Genomic DNA, 16,248 nt, shown 5'->3' on the forward strand with positions numbered 1-16,248 from the left:
AGGTGGCTATGCTTGTGGCCGCCACCACCTCCTGTGGCAGTGAATTCCACATGGTTTTTTTTTTTGTTTAAACTATTGGTAGCATATGGTTACAAAACTTAACTATTTCTTAATTTTTTTTTCCCCGCATTAACCCATATGACATTTCCATCCCCCCTCCCTCCAATGTTGACTTCCCCGAGGTTATAAATTCAAAATCAATATTAAAGGCACTTCTAACTGCTCAAAGTTCAATGTATATATTCTTACTACTAAAAAATTGTCCAATGTTTCTTTACTTTCCAAGTTTTCTCCATATATCCTTTAAATTTTCTCCACTCCCTTTTGAATATCTCTAAATCATAGTCTCTTAGTGTTCTAGTTAGTTTATCCATTTCACACCACGATAAAACTTTCATGGTCCAGTCCCATTTCTCCGGTACTTTTTCTTGCTTCCAAGGCTGCGCATATAATGTCCTAGCAGCTGATAGCAGGTACCAAATTAGAGTCCTGTCTTCTTTGGAAATTTTTCTAATTGTAATCCAAGTAAAAACGTCTCTGCAGTTTTCTTAAAGTCATAGCCCAAAATTTTTGGAGATTTCTTGTTGTATCATCTTCCAGAATTCTTTCGCTTTTTCACATGTCCACCACATATGGAACATCTATCCGACATTTTCTTACTTATCTTAGCCAGTTTTTTCGGAGTCATATACCACCTATACATCATCTTAAAACAGTTCTCTTTAATACTTTGGCAAGTTGATATCTTCATCGAGTTCTTCCAGAGGTGGCTATGCTTGTGGCCGCCACCACCTCCTGTTGCAGTGAATTCCACATGTTAATCACCCTTTGGGTGAAGAAGTACTTCCTTTTATCCGTTTTAACCTGGCTGCTCAGCAATTTCTCTACTTTCTCCATCCCATGCATTATCTCGTAAACCTCTATCATGTCACCCCGCAGTCGACGTTTCTCCAAGCTAAAGAGCCCCAAGCGTTTCAACCTTTCTATAAGAACATAACCCTTGCTCCTAACTCCACCCCCAATGTCTCCTGGCTCCACCCCCAAAGTCTCCTGGCTCCATCCCCAAAGTCCCCATATATTTCTTGAACTGGATTTGGCAACCCTAGGAGAGCTAGTTTGGTGTAGTGGTTAAGTGTGCGGACTCTTATCTGGGAGAACCGGGTTTGATTCCCCACTCCTCCACTTGCACCTGCTAGCATGGCCTTGGGTCAGCCATAGCTCTGGCAGAGGTTGTCCTTGAAAGGGCAGCTGCTGGGAGAGCCCTCTCCAGCCCCACCCACCTCACAGGGTGTCTGTTGTGGGGGAGGAAGGTAAAGGAGATTGTGAGCCGCTCTGAGACTCTTCGGAGTGGAGGGCGGGATATAAATCCAATATCTTCTTCTTCTTCTTCTGTAAGGATTGGCTACATCGGGGGGGGGGGGTGCAGAATAATATGCAAAGGAGTCCCCGGTACAGAAAAGGCCCTGGTCTTCACAAGTAGCCAAAGTCACCTGAATATTCCTATGTCGTCTGCGTCTTCATTACACGCCCTTACACCTGCACTCGTTGCTAATTGTGATCGTCTCTGCTTACGACTTTGATGCATCGATCCGCCCAGGGCTGTGCTGTTGACATAAGAAGAACAGGCCACATCGGCTCCATTTGTGCTGACGAAGACCGGGGCAACCATCCATAAATGAGCCCCGAGAATTTCATAACAATCCAATGAGGGCAGACGCAGGGCGTGGATGTCAATCCAACTTATCCGGTACTTCCCTGTGGCTCAGGAACAGAGGCTGTGCCTTGCATGCGGAAGGCCCCGGGTTCTGTCCCCGGCATCTCCAGCTGAAAAGCTCCAGGCGGCATTGGAAAGGATCGGGTGGGTGATTCTGAATCTGCAAGTAATCCAGTCTGCCCTTCGTGCTTCCCCCCACAACAGAATGCAGTTCCTACATCAGGTGACCCTAGGGTTGCCAATCCCCAGGTGGGGGCAGGGGATCTCCCGGTTTGGAGGCCCTTCCCGCACTTCAGGGTCATCAGAAAGCGGGGGGAGGGGAGGGAAATGTCTGCTGGGAATTCTGTTATTCCCTATGGAGATTTATTCCCATAGAAAATAATGGAGAATTGATCTGCGGGTATCTGGGGCTCCGGAGGGAGGGGCTGTTTGTTGAGGTAGAGGCACCAAATTTTCAGTACAGCCTCTAGTGCCTCCCCCCAAAATATTCCCCAAGTTTCAAAAGGATTGGACCAGGGGGTCCAATTCTATGAGGCCCAAAAGAAGGTGCCCCTATCCTTCATTATTTCCTATGGAAGGAAGGCATGAAGAACATAAGAACATAAGAGAAGCCATGTTGGATCAGGCCAAAGGCCCATCCAGTCCAACACTCTGTGTCACACAGTGGCCAAAAAATTTATATATATATACACACACACACACACACACACTGTGGCTAATAGCCACTGATGGACCTCTGCTCCATATTTTTATCTAAACCCCTCTTGAAGGTGGCTATGCTTGTGGCCGCCACCACCTCCTGTGGCAGTGAATTCCACGTTAATCACCCTTTGAGTGAAGAAGGACTTCCTTTTCTCCATTTTAACCTGTCTGTTCAGCAACTGAAAAGGTGATGGCCAGAACTCCCTTTGGAGTTCAATGATGCTTGTCCCAGCCTTGATCTTGGCTCCACCCCCAAAGTCTCCTGGCTCCACCCCCAAAGTCCCCAGATATTTCTTAAATTGGACTTGGCAACCCCAGGTGACCCCTCACTTTCCACTCAGACAGAAGTAAGGTTGGCAAGTCCCTCACAGCCTCCGAAACCATAGATTTTTCTCTCCCAAATTGCTGGAGCATCTGGGAAAACCACAGCGTTTTCCTGGGTGCTCCTAGAGCGGCTGGCGTGCGACGTCGCCGGCATGATGACATCACTCCCAAGTGATGTCATCGCACTGCCAATGTCGGGGGAGGATTCCCCCAACTGGCCCAATGTGGGTCGGCGGGTTGGGGACCTCCAGGGTGGGAAGACCTCTGCCTGGCCCGGGAATTTGGCAGCCCTAGGCAAAATTTTGACTGTTTGCAAACATTCCTTGAAATCAGAAACAATCAGAGGAAAACGGACAGGCTGCTGATGGTGGAGAGTCCATTTTTAAACCCACATTTTTGCTTCCTTGATTGAATCCATCCAGGGCATTTTTTTGTAGGAAAAGCTCAGCAAGAACTCATTTGCACATTAGGACACGCACCCCTGACGCTGCCATTGTTTCATACAGGGCTTTTTTGTAGGGAAAGTCCATCACAGACTGTTGGAATCTTTTTATCATTTACATATTAGGCCACACCCCCTGACACCAAGTTAGCCAGAACTGCGTTCCTGTGCATTCCTGCTCAGAAAAAAAGCCCTGCATCAATCCGTCACACTGTGGGTCTTCTTCTGCCCCTGTTGCCTTCCACGTTTCCTAGCGTGATTGTCTTTTCCAGGGACTCTTGTCTTCTCAGAAGGGGACCATTTTAGCTTCTAGGGGGAGTTCAGTTTCAATTTGAAGAATTGTAGTTTTATACCCCACCCTCTCTGAATCAGAGACTCGGAGCGGCTGACAATCTCCTATATCTTCTCCCCCCACAACAGACACCCTGTGAGGTAAATGAAGATATTGGATTTATATCCCGCTCTCCACTCCGAAGAGTCTCTGAGCGGCTCACAATCTCCTTTCCCTTCTTCCCTCACAACAGACACCCTGTGAGGTAGATGAAGATATTGGATTTATATCCCGCCCTTCACTCCAAAGAGTCTCAGAGCGGCTCACAATCTCCTTTCCCTTCCTCCCCCACAACAGACACCCTGTGAGGTAGATGAAGATATTGGATTTATATCCTGCCTTCCACTCCGAAGAGTCTCAGAGCGGCTCACAATCTGCTTTCCCTTCCTCACCCACAACAGACACCCTGTGAGGTAGATGAAGATATTGGATTTATATCCTGCCTTCCACTCCGAAGAGTCTCAGAGCGGCTCACAATCTGCTTTCCCTTCCTCACCCACAACAGACACCCTGTGAGGTAGATGAAGATATTGGATTTATATCCCGCCCTCCACTCCAAAGAGTCTCAGAGCTGCTCACAATCTCCTTTCCCTTCCTCCCCCACAACAGACAACCTGTGAGGTAAATGAAGATATTGGATTTATATCCTGCCTTCCACTCCAAAGAGTCTCAGAGCAGCTCATAATCTCCTTTCCCTTCCTCCCCCACAACAGACATCCTGTGAGGTAAATGAAGATATTGGATTTATATCCTGCCTTCCACTCCGAAGAGTCTTAGAGCGGCTCACAATCTCCTTTACCTTCCTCCCCCACAATAGAAATCCTGTGAGGTAGATGAAGATATTGGATTTATATCCCACCCTCCACTCCGAAGAGCCTCAGAGCGGCTCACAATCTCCTTTCCCTTCCTTCCCCCACAACAGACACCCTGTGAGGTAGATGAAGTATTGGATTTATATCCCACCCCCCACTCCAAAGAGTCTCAGAGCGGCTCACAATCTCCTTTCCCTTCCTCCCCCACAACAGATACCCTGTGAGGTAGATGAAGATATTGGATTTATATCCCACCCTCCACTCCGAAGAGTCTCAGACCGGTTCACAATCTCCTTCCCTTCCTCCCCCACAACAGACACCCTGTGAGGTAGATGAAGATATTGGATTTATATCCCACCCTCCACTCCGAAGAGTCTCAGACTGGCTAACAATCTGCTTTCCCTTCCTCCCCCACAACAGACACCCTGTGGGGTAGATGAAGATATTGGATTTATATCCCGCCCCCCACTCCGAAGAGTCTCAGAGCCGCTCACAATCTCCTTTCCCTTCCTCCCCCACAACAGACACCCTGTGAGGTAGATGAAGATATTGGATTTATATCCCGCCCCCCACTCCAAAGAGTCTCAGAACGGCTCACAATCTCCTTTTCCTTCCTCCCCCAGAACAGACACCCTGTGAGGTAGATGAAGAAATTGGATTTATATCCCACCCTCCACTCCGAAGAGTCTCAGAGCAGCTAACAATCTGCTTTCCCTTCCTCCCCCACAACAGACACCCTGTGAAGTAGATGAAGATATTGGATTTATATCCTGCCCTCCACTCCGAAGAGTCTCAGAGCGGCTCACAATCTCCTTTCCCTTCCTCCCCCACAACAGACACCCTGTGAGGTGGGTGGGGCTTAGAGAGCTCTGACAGAAACTGCCCTTTCAAGGACAGCTCTGTGAGAGCTATGGCTGACCCAAGGCCATTCCAGCAGGTGCAAGTGGAGGAGTGGGGAATCAAACCCGGTTCTCCCAGACAAGAGTGCACGCTCTAAACCACTGCACCAAATTTGATCGAGAGCCCATGGATTTTTCTTTTAGGGGGATCCACAGTATCTGTAAAACTCTCTCCCAACCCCACATTCCAAAGGAGTCTGCTTCCTTCCTTTTGGCTTTCTCCATTGTCCAGCGTTCACACCCATTCACAATGGGGACGTTTAATAGCATGAATTAACTTGACCTTGGGTGCCAGTAACCAGGATAATTTTTGCAGCAGGAACTTATTTGCATTTTAAAAACAACCACCACCTTTATCAGTGTAAAAGCATAGACGTGCACAATCGGCAAGGGAGAAAAAAATATATTACCCCAACGTTTGAAACATTCCAATCCTCTTAGAAGCTCAGCACAGATATTCACTCCCAGTCTCGATAATCTCAGAGTTATGAGAGGACAATAGGAAGTGTCTTACTGCCATCAGATTGCCCCTCGTGATTTCGAAGAAGAGGATCGAAGTCAACGGCATGAATATCACACTAAAATGTACAGTGCAGGAGAACATGTTCAGTACTTTCTATAGCCTTTGAACCACAACCTCAAAACCTGTTGGAATGTGGGATTTTCTTAAGCCTCCCTACAGTGCAGAAGAAGGAAGGACATTAAAGCGAGCATGAAGGCTCTACGAAGGTTAGGGGAAGTCAAGCATTTTTTAAATTGCAGATTAGGCCACACGCCCCGATGTAGCCAGTCTTCCTGGAGCTTATAGTAGACCTTCCTGATGGAGTGCTGAGCATTTGCAATACTTTAACCAGCTCTATTTGGGCTAGTCTTTAGGCACTCCATACAAGCTCAGAGGCTATACCACTGTAAAATTCATAGAGCTGAGGCAATGAATATTTTCTGATTTTATAAGTGGCAGAGAAAGATGAGCTTGGGAGTTCCAAAGATTTACGTTCAGCCAATTTGAAAGTTGAAACGGTCATTTCCTAACCATTTGCCCTGAACGTTTTGAATTAACAAAACCTTTTTCAACCTCTTTTTCTCAGGTTCTTGATTCTGCCATTTTAAAGGGTTAAAATAAAGATATTACATCAAACTCCCTTCACCCTGCAGAGAAAACTAAAGGCTGGAAACCTTGCTGGGATTCCAGGGGATCTCCAGCTCTTGGCTGGAGAACTGCCCTTGTCTAACGTTATTTCTCTTTTTCTGTATTTACTTGAGGGAAAAGATGCCTGTGTTACCTGTTAACCTTACAAAACAAGGTTTCTCTATTCTAGGAGGCATTCAGGTTTTAAAGTTAGATTTCCCTTGTGGGGAGGGGAGGCTCACAGACAAAGCCTGCTCATGTGGGAATGCCATTCTGTGAAGTTCCCCAGAATTATGGCTTTCACGTTCCCCAAATGGGATGAGCTAAGGACAGAACATTTCTGGGGGAAAGGACTGGGGCTTCCTCATGTGGGAGTGCTTGAGCTAGCACTTGCTAAAAGGAATGCCTTGTGCCATGAGTGTGGAACTCTGCATAGGCTCAGAGACCATTCTTCCTTCGTGATTCTTGGGGAGCAGAACTGAGAAACGGATTGCCTTCTCAATTTCACTTCAAGCGCACAGACTGCCTAAACCTTTGTCCCTCGGATGGTGCCAGAAGGAAAAAAGGCATCTTCACCTGAAAGCCAAGTAGCTTTTTTGTGTAGACCTGTCGCCTAGGTGTCAATTTGGCCATCCATTGACAGGTTTAACAGCTCTCACAGCAGGAGTTTCCCCCTCCTTTCTATTAATGGTTATCCTGGAGCCTCCCCCTCGGCCCATTGTTACCTAGTCCGATCAGATAACATAGGACGTCACATAGGACCGACCAATGAGGATTGCTGCGAAAAACGCCACCTGCTGGTGGTAGTGAAGAAAAGCAACAAAAAGACGCAAGGATGCCGTAGGATGGGAAAAACGCCGCTTAAATAGTGGTCTTGGAAAATAAGGCGCAAGACTGAGCCGAAGACGGCTTCACTGCTGTTCCAGGATTTCAAGTGTAGATGGTGGCAAAAACACCGGAGCAAGACAGTGGTGAGGCCAGTTTTAAGTGTAGATTGTGACATCTGAAAGGGTAGTATTACTGGGTCTTTTGCCCAGTGTAGAATCGGCCTCAGTCTTGTAGGTTCGGATAAGGGTGAAAATTTCATTAACTGTTTCGTCAGAAATTTTTCTCTTCCTGTTTTAAGTTTGGGGCAATGAAAAAAGATGTGTGCAAAAGAGTCTATAGTCTTTAGCGGTCAGTCCCCGTGGCGCAGAGTGGTAAAGCAGCAGTACCGCAGTACTGTGGTCTGAACTCTCTGCTCACGACCTGAGTTCGATTCCGATTTTAAGTTTGGGGCAATGAAAAAAGATGTGTGCAAAAGAGTCTATAGTCTTTAGCGGTCAGTCCCCGTGGCGTAGAGTGGTAAAGCAGCAGTACCGCAGTACTGTGGTCTGAACTCTCTGCTCACGACCTGAGTTCGATTCCGGCGAAAGCCGGTTCAGGTAGCCGGCCCAAGGTTGACTCAGCCTTCCATCCTTCCGAGGTCGGTCAAATGAGTCCCCAGCTTGCTGGGGGGAAAGCGTAGATGATTGGGGAAGGCAATGGCAAACCACCCCGTAAAAAGTCTGCCGTGAAAACGTTGTGAAAGCAATGTCACCCCAGAGTCGGAAACGACTGGTGCTTGCACAGGGGACCTTTCCTTTCTTTTCCCCCAGATGAATCGATGAGCATGTCTGCTTAGTATCAGCTAAAAGCATTTTCCAGTCTTGATCTGTAAGTTTCTGGATAAACACTCTTCTGTTATTCGGTGTTAATTTCGCTATTGCTCGTGAGCTTAACTGCTTTTAGTTTGGTGTCTAATTTGTCTTCCCAGTTCTGCCAGTAGTGCTCCTTTACTAGTAAGGTAATGAAATTCGGAAGATTATTTTCTGTTTACCAGGGGTGGAATTCTAGCAGGAGCTCCTTCGCGCTTCGGACATCCCTCTTTGATAAAGAGATTGGAAATGGTGCAGCAACCTACAAGCTGGCTTCAGGCTCCATCAGAGGTGGATTTTATGGAGTCTTCAAGAAGTGGACGAATGGGCTTATTACGGCATCTTATTATATAAGCACCTTTTCTGCACGAAACATTTTGTTTGTAGAATCAAATTCTGTATCAATATTGTATGTGTGCTCAGGTGCAAATTTGTTATGGAATGTCATTGACTTTACTCACCCACGTTGAACGATAAGGAATGAAGTATGCAATAATCACATTATTGAAAAGGTCTTTTTGCAATTTAATTTGAATCTGGGTTGAATTATTTTTGTTCTATCACGTTTTTTTTCCTGCTTTCCACCTGGAGATGGGCAACCGTTGTTGCTCTAAGTCAGCTGTGTCTAGACAGCCCTTTCCTCCAGCAATGAAGATGCCGGGAATTTCATTTCTTCCATACATGTGCTCACGTGCGTGTTCTCTGCCTTGATCTTCAGGCTACGTCTAGTCAATCCAGTCTCCTAAAGGACTACTCCCTCCCCAACTCCAGCTGGAGCAAAGACATGATGGACGAGTTTGAGAAGTTCATGGAGATGTGTGAAGATGAGACGTGGAGACGGATCCCTTCTCATAGGTACTTGGAAAAGAATATTTCAGGCAAGGGTCTCTCGATTTCTAATCTTTTGAAATATTTGCCTTCCATCTCTCCCTTCGATACCCAGATTTCCACAAAACCGAGAACAAAAGCTTTGGGAATGAGGAGGCCTACTCCACTTTGTTTCTATCCAGCTGCAAGACTCTTGAGGAGATGGCCTCTTCGTGAGCCTAGAAGACCTGGCTTCTGAAGTGTGTCAATTTTTTTGTCGCCGAGGAGGTTCAAAGCCCTGGGAGAGAGGCTGGGGCTCAGTTGTAGAGCCTCTGTTTGTTTTAACGTGATTCCTAGCGCATCACACTGGAAACGCTCTAGGATTCACAGTAAAATTCTATGGTACCATAGAGTTTTTAGTGCGAGTCCTAGAGCGTCCCTGGTGCCCCGTCCCGGGCACGACGATGTCACTTCCGGGTGATGTCATTGCTCTTGGGATGGCACCCACTGATGGGGCTCTTTCCGGGCAGAGATCCTCCCAGCAGCCTGCTCCCTGCCGGTGCGGTGGAGCCCTCCAGGGTGAGGGATCCCCTGCCCGTGGCATGAGCTTGTCAGCCATAGCTAATAGAAACAGGTTTGCCTGCTCATGGCTGGGAAATACCTGGAGAATCAGTGGAGGTGGAGCCTGAAGAGGGCATGGTTTGGGGAGAGGAGAGACATCAAGGGGGTATGATGCCAGAGCCCAACTTTCAAAGAAGCCATTTGCTCCAGGGGAGGCGATCTATTAGCCACAGCATATTGTTGGAACTCTCCGTCTGGGGCAGTGATGCTCTGTATTCTTGGTGCTTGTGGGGAGGCAACAGTGGGAGGGATTCTAGCCCCATTGTTGGACCTCCTGATGGCACCTGGGATTTGGCCACTGTGTGACACAGTGTTGGCCTGGATGGGCCATTGGCCTGACCCAACATGGCTTCTCTTATGTTCTTATGAGACACAGAGTATTGGACTGGATGGGCCACTGGCCTGATCCAACATGGCTTCTCTTATGTTCTTACGTGACACAGAGTGTTGGACTGGAGGGGCTATTGGCCTGACCCAACATGGCTTCTCTTATGTTCTTATGTCTGGGGCAGAGATGTTATGTCTTCTTGGTGCTTGGGGGAGCACAGTGGGAGGGCTTCTAGTGTCCTGGCCCCACTGATGGACCTCCTGATGGCACCTGGGGTTTTTTTGGCCACTGTGTGACACTAGGGTTGCCAATCCCCAGGTGGGGGCAGGGGATCCCCCGGTTTGGAGACCCTCCTCCCGCTTCAGGGTCGTCAGAAAGTGAGGGAAGGGGAGGGGAGGGAAATGTCTGCTGGGAACTCTATTATTCCCTATAAAGATTTATTCCCATAGAAAATCATGGAGAATTGATCTGCGGGTATTTGGGGTTCTGGGGGAGCTGTTTTTTGGGGTAGAGGCACCAAATTTTCAGCATAGCATCTAGTGCCTCTCCCCAAAATACCCCCCAAGTTTCAAAAAGATTGGACCAGGGGGTGCAATTCTATGAGCACCAAAAGAAGGTGCCCCTATCCTTCATGATTTCCTATGAAAGGAAGGTATTGAAAAGGTGTGCCGTCCCTTGAAATGTGATGGCCAGAACTCCCTTTGGAGTTCAATGATGCTTGTCACAGCCTTGATCTTGGCTCCACCCCCAAAGTCTCCTGGCTCCACCCCCAAAGTCCCCAGATATTTCTTGAATTGGATTTGGTAACCCTATGTGACACAGTGTTGGCCTGGATGGGCCATTGGCCTGATTCAACATGGCTTCTCATATGTTGTTATGTCTGGGGCAGTGATGCTCTGTGTTCCTGGTGCTTGGAGGGGGGGGGCAACAATGGAAGGGCTTCGGGAGGGACGGTGGCTCAGTGGTAGAGCATCTGCTTGGAAAGCAGAAGGTCCCAGGTTCAATCCCTGGCATCTCCAAAAAAGGGTCCAGGCAAATAGGTGTGAAAATCCTCAGCCTGAGACCCTGGAGAGCCACTGCCAGTCTGAGAAGACAATACTGACTTTGATGGACCAAGGGTCTGATTCAGTATAAGGCAGCTTCATATCTTCATATGTTCATAGTGTCCTGGCCCCACTGTTGGACCCCCTGAGGGCACCTGTTTTTTTTGGCTACTGTGTGACACAGAGTGTTGGCCTGGATAGTCCATTGGCCTGATCCAACATGGTTTCTCTTATGTTGTTATGTTCTGTCTCCTAGAGACCACTTGAATCCCAGGAGATCTCCAGCCCCCCATCTGGGGGTTGGCAACTCTAAATGACCTGTTGGAGCAGTTCAGAGAATTCAGGGGAGAAACGAGTCCAACTTATCTTTGTTCCTGGCTGCTGTATGACTGTTGTTCCTCTCACTGCCTTTCACAGAATGGACAGGGAAGGCGCTCCAGGAGGAGGAGGAGGGAGAAAAGAAACAAGAGACCCGGTTCTTTTGCCGAAACATCGACGGCGAAGGCCTGGGGTTTGAATATGTGATGTTCTTCAACCCATCTGAGAAAAGGGTGGTATGCCTTTTCCAGCCAGGGGCCTACCTGGAGAGTTATGCAGGGTGAGACGTGAAAAATCCCAGAATGCATTGTTTCTAGTCGGGATGCCAAGTCCAATTCAAGAAATATCCGGGGACTTTGGGGGGTGAGCCAGGAGATGTTGGGGGTGGGACCAGGAGCAAGGGTGTGACAAGCAGAATTGAACTCCAAAGGAAGTTCTGGCCATCACAGTGGGGCCAGGACACTATGAACATATGTAAGGGAAGATCTTGCCTCACTAACCTGTTACATTTCTTTGAGGGGGTGAACAAACACGTGGACAAAGAAGACCAGATAGATGTTGTTTACCTTGACTTCCAGAAAGCTTTTGATAAAGTTCCTCATCAAAGGCTCCTTAGAAAGCTTGAGAGTCATGGAGTAAAAGGACAGGTCCTCTTGTGGATCAAAAACTGGCTGAGTAATAGGAAGCAGAGAGTGAGTATAAATGGGCAGTCTTTGCAGTGGAGGACGGTAAGCAGTGGGGTGCTGCAGGGCTCGGTACTGGGTCCCATGCTCTTTAACTTGTTCATTAATGATTTAGAATTGGGAGTGAGCAGTGAAGTGGCCAAGTTTGCGGATGACACTAAATTGTTCAGGGTGATGAGAACCCGAGAGGATTGTGAGGAACTCCAAAGGGATCTGTTGAGGCTGGGTGAGTGGGCGTCAACGTGGCAGATGCGGTTCAATGTGGCCAAGTGCAAAGTAATGCACATTGGGGCCAAGAATCCCAGCTACAAATACAAGTTGATGGGGTGTGAACTGGCAGAGACTGACCAAGAGAGAGATCTTGGGGTCGTGGTAGAGAACTCACTGAAAATGTCAAGACAGTGTGCGTTTGCAATAAAAAAGGCCAACGCCATGCTGGGAATTATTAGGAAGGGAACTGAAAACAAATCAGCCAGTATCATAATGCCCCTGTATAAATCGATGATGCGGTCTCATTTGGAGTACTGTGTGCAGTTCTGGTTGCCGCATCTCAAAAAGGATGTTATAGCATTGGAGAAAGTCCAGAAAAGGGCAACTAGAATGATTAAAGGGCTGGAGCACTTTCCCTATGAAGAAAGGTTGAAACGCTTGGGACTCTTTAGTTTGGAGAAACGTCGACTGACATGATAGAGGTTTACAAGATAATGCATGGGATGGAGAAAGTAGAGAAAGAAGTACTTTTCTCCCTTTCTCACAATACAAGAAGTCGTGGGCATTCGATGAAATTGCTGAGCAGCCAGGTTAAAACGGATAAAAGGAAGTACTTCTTCACCCAAAGGGTGATTAACATGTGGAATTCACTGCCACAGGAGGTGGTGGCGGCCACAAGTATAGCCACCTTCAAGAGGGGTTTAGATAAAAATATGGAGCAGAGGTCCATCAGTGGCTATTAGCCACAGTGTGTGTGTATATATAATTTTTTTTTGCCACTGTGTGACACAGAGTGTTGGACTGGATGGGCCGTTGGCCTGATCCAACATGGCTTCTCTTATGTTCTTAAGCCAGCTGTTTTACATGGAACCCGGAGCCGGAGCCGTATTTTGGTTTGCAACATCTTCCCCGCCTGTGCATAATTGTCGGATTTTCTCCCCCTCTCTCCAGTTTGGTGCACGGCGGTTGCATCGCAACCATTCTCGACAACAGCTTCACAGCATGCGTCATCTCCCTCGTTGGCAGAGGCTTCGTGGTGAATCTCAACGTCAACTACAAGAGGTGAGCACATCTGGAGCGGTCACGGTGGCCTGGAAACACCAGAATCAGATCCAGGAAACCGCAATGGCTGGGATGCCAATTCCTATTGGCGGCAGAGGAGAGGACTCGCAATCAGGGGTCGAAATCAGGGGTGGCCAAACTTGCTTAACGTAAGAGCCACGGGGAACAAACGCCAGATCTTTGAGAGCCAGAAGGCATGGGTGTCAGACGTCAGAGAGCCAGCCACAGTTCTTGAAAGAAGAAGAATTGCAGATTTATACCCCGCCCTTCTCTCTGAATCAGAGACTCTGAGCGGCTTACAATCTTCCATATCTTCTCCCCACACAACAGACACCCTGTGAGGTGGGTGGGGCTGAGAGGGCTCTCACAGCAGCTGCCCTTTCAAGGACAGCCTCTGCCAGAGCTACGGCTGACCTAAGGCCATTCCAGCAGGGAATCAAACCCAGTTCTCCCAGATAAGAGTCTGCACACTTCACCACTACACCAAACTGGCTCTCAAGAAGAAGAATATTCCCACCCCTGATTATTCCTTGCCTAGACCCCTGATGGAGTGACCCCTTCTACAAACGGCTTCTTGATCCAGCCACATCCCGGATTTAAAAATTTGGTGCTGTTCTTGCTCCACAACACATTTCCCACAGCCCCACATGGGGAAGGGAGAAGGGTTATGGGCAGGGGTGGAATTCTAGCAGGAGCTCCTCTGCATATTAGGCCACACACCCCTGATGTAGCCAATCCTCTTGGAGCTTACAAAAAAGAGCCTTGAAAGCTCTTGGAGGATTGGCTACATCGGGGTGTGTGGCCTAATATGCAAAGGAGCTCCTGCTAGGATTCCACCCTTGGTTATGGGACAGGGAGCCGGCTGTATTGAAAGCCCAATGATTTCTTCTCGCAGCCCCATCTGGCTGGGTTCCATGGTTGTGGTGGACACCAGAATGGACAAGATGGAGGGAAGGAAGATGTTCCTGTCTGGCCAGGTGAGGAGCAAAGATGGACAGACCCTTCACGCAGATGCCACAGGTAAGACACGGTTTGTCAGGGGAGAATGACCTCTGTAAGACTTCCCATTCTGCCCAGTTCTACTGCTACAGTTCTGCCTTAAGAATATTAGAACATAAGAGAAGCCATGTTGGATCAGGCTAATGGCCCATCCAGTCCAACACTCCGTGTCACACAGTAGCCCAAATCCAGGGGTCATCAGGAGATCCACCAGTGGGGCCAGAACTCCAGATGCCCTTCCACTGTGGCCCCCCAAGCACCAAGAAGACAAAGCATCTCTGCCCCAGACATAAGAACATAAGAGAAGCCATGTTGGATCAGGCCAGTGGCCCATCCCGTCCAACACTCCGTGTCACACAGTGTCCAATGTATGTGTGTGTTTACACACACACACAGGTATATATATATTGTGGCTAATATATATATATATATATATATATTGTGGCACCTCGAAAAAGATAGTATAGCATTGGAAAAAGTGTAGAAAAGGGCAACTAGAATGATTCAAGGGTTGGAACACCTTCCCTATGAAGAAAGGTTAAAACGCTTGGGGCTCTTTAGCTTGCAGAAACGTCGACTGAGGGGTGACATGATGGAGGTTTACAAGATTATGCATGGGATACAGAAGGTAGAGAAAGAAGTACTTTTCCCCCTTTCTCACATAAGAACATAAGAGAAGCCATGTTGGATCAGGCCAACGGCCCACCAAGTCCAACACTCTGTGTCACACAGTGGCAAAAAATTTTATATACACACATACACTGTGGCTAATAGCCACTGATGGACCTCTGCTCCATATTTTTATCAAAACCCTTCTTGAAGGTGGCTATACTTGTGGCCGCCACCACCTCCTGTGGCAGTGAATTCCACATGTTAATCACCCTTTGGGTGAAGAAGTACTTCCTTTTATCCGTTTTAACCTGTCTGCTCAGCAATTTCATCGAATGCCCACGAGTTCTTGTATTGTGAGAAAGGGAGAAAAGGACTTCTTTCTCTACCTTCTCCATCCCATGCATTATCTTGTAAACCTCTATCATGTCACCCCGCAGTCGACGTTTCTCCAAGCTAAAGAGTCCCAAGCGTTTCAACCTTTCTTCATAGGGAAAGTGCTCCAGCCCTTTAATACAATACAATTAAATTAAATACTCCAGCCCTTTAATACAATACAAGAACTCGTGGGCACTCCATGAAATTGCTGAGCAGTTGGGATAGAACATCACCCAAAGGGTGATGAATACATGGAATTCACTGCCATAAGAGGTGGTGGCAGCTACAAGCATAGCCAGCTTTAAGAGGGGATTGGATAAGCATATGGGGCAGAGGTCCATCAGTGGCTATTAGCCACAGCTTATTGTTGGAACTCTCTGTATGGGGCAGTGATGCTCTGTATTCATGGTGCTTGGTGGGGGGCACAGTTGGAGGGCTTCTAGCCACAGTGTATTGATGGAACTCTCTGTCTCGGACAGTGATGCTCTGTATCCTTGGTGCTTGGGGGGGGGGGGGCAACAGTGGGAGGGCTTCTGAAGTCCTGGCCCCACTGTTGGACCTCCTGATGGCACTTAGGGGTTTTGGCCACTGTGTGACACAGAGTGTTGGACTGGGTGGGCCATTGGCCTGATCCAACATGGCTTCTGTTGTGTTCTTATGTTCATTTGCTTGGCTTGCTGCAGGGCTGTTCTAATGTCTCAGCACTCTACTTTACTTGGCCTGCTGTAGTGTGCCTAACAAAAATTGCACTTTTTTCTTCTTCTTTTTTTCAGCTCTGCTCATCTTAAGGGATTCAAAGAAGTCATTTCCATAAATGGTCACCTTCCAGATGTCTGCCGTTGGTCCTCTTGAAGTTGATCAAATTCCCACTATGGAACTCGATCCAGGGGGGCAGCTGTGTTGGTCTGAAGCAATAGAACAAAGAAGGAGTCCGGTGCTGCTGGACTCCTACTTTCTTCCACTATGGAACTGCTCACTCTTCCCCTATTCCGGGACCAGTTGCTGCGATAGCGCTTCAGCCCCGTCCCGATAAGACCCCTGGAATCCTGGTCAGTGCGGACTTCATATTGACCAAACGTTAGTTTTGAGCAGTGCTGGAATTTGACCGACAGAGTGGAGGTCCAAGTTCTTGGTTGTGAAGAACACGTTTCAAGAATCATA

The 16,248-nt window shown here is 47.9% G+C and overlaps 1 protein-coding gene and 1 non-coding gene across 2 annotated transcripts; both read left to right on the plus strand.

The window, feature by feature from the left end:
- The first annotated feature begins 1,727 nt into the window (after nt 1–1,727).
- LOC132585285 (acyl-coenzyme A thioesterase THEM4-like) lies at nt 1,728–15,901 on the plus strand. The gene is made up of 6 exons (XM_060257129.1): nt 1,728–1,880; nt 8,748–8,907; nt 11,255–11,426; nt 12,991–13,101; nt 13,997–14,121; nt 15,861–15,901. The coding sequence occupies exons 1-6, from the start codon at nt 1,728–1,730 to the stop codon at nt 15,899–15,901; spliced, it is 762 nt and encodes a 253-aa protein (XP_060113112.1).
- TRNAS-GGA (transfer RNA serine (anticodon GGA)) lies at nt 10,738–10,804 on the plus strand. Its single transcript has one exon. It is a non-coding gene; the product is annotated as a tRNA-Ser (tRNA).
- Nucleotides 15,902–16,248: the final 347 nt, after the last annotated feature.

The sequence above is a fragment of the Heteronotia binoei genome, chromosome 1, assembly GCF_032191835.1.
Source record: "Heteronotia binoei isolate CCM8104 ecotype False Entrance Well chromosome 1, APGP_CSIRO_Hbin_v1, whole genome shotgun sequence".
Classification (NCBI taxonomy): domain Eukaryota; kingdom Metazoa; phylum Chordata; class Lepidosauria; order Squamata; family Gekkonidae; genus Heteronotia; species Heteronotia binoei.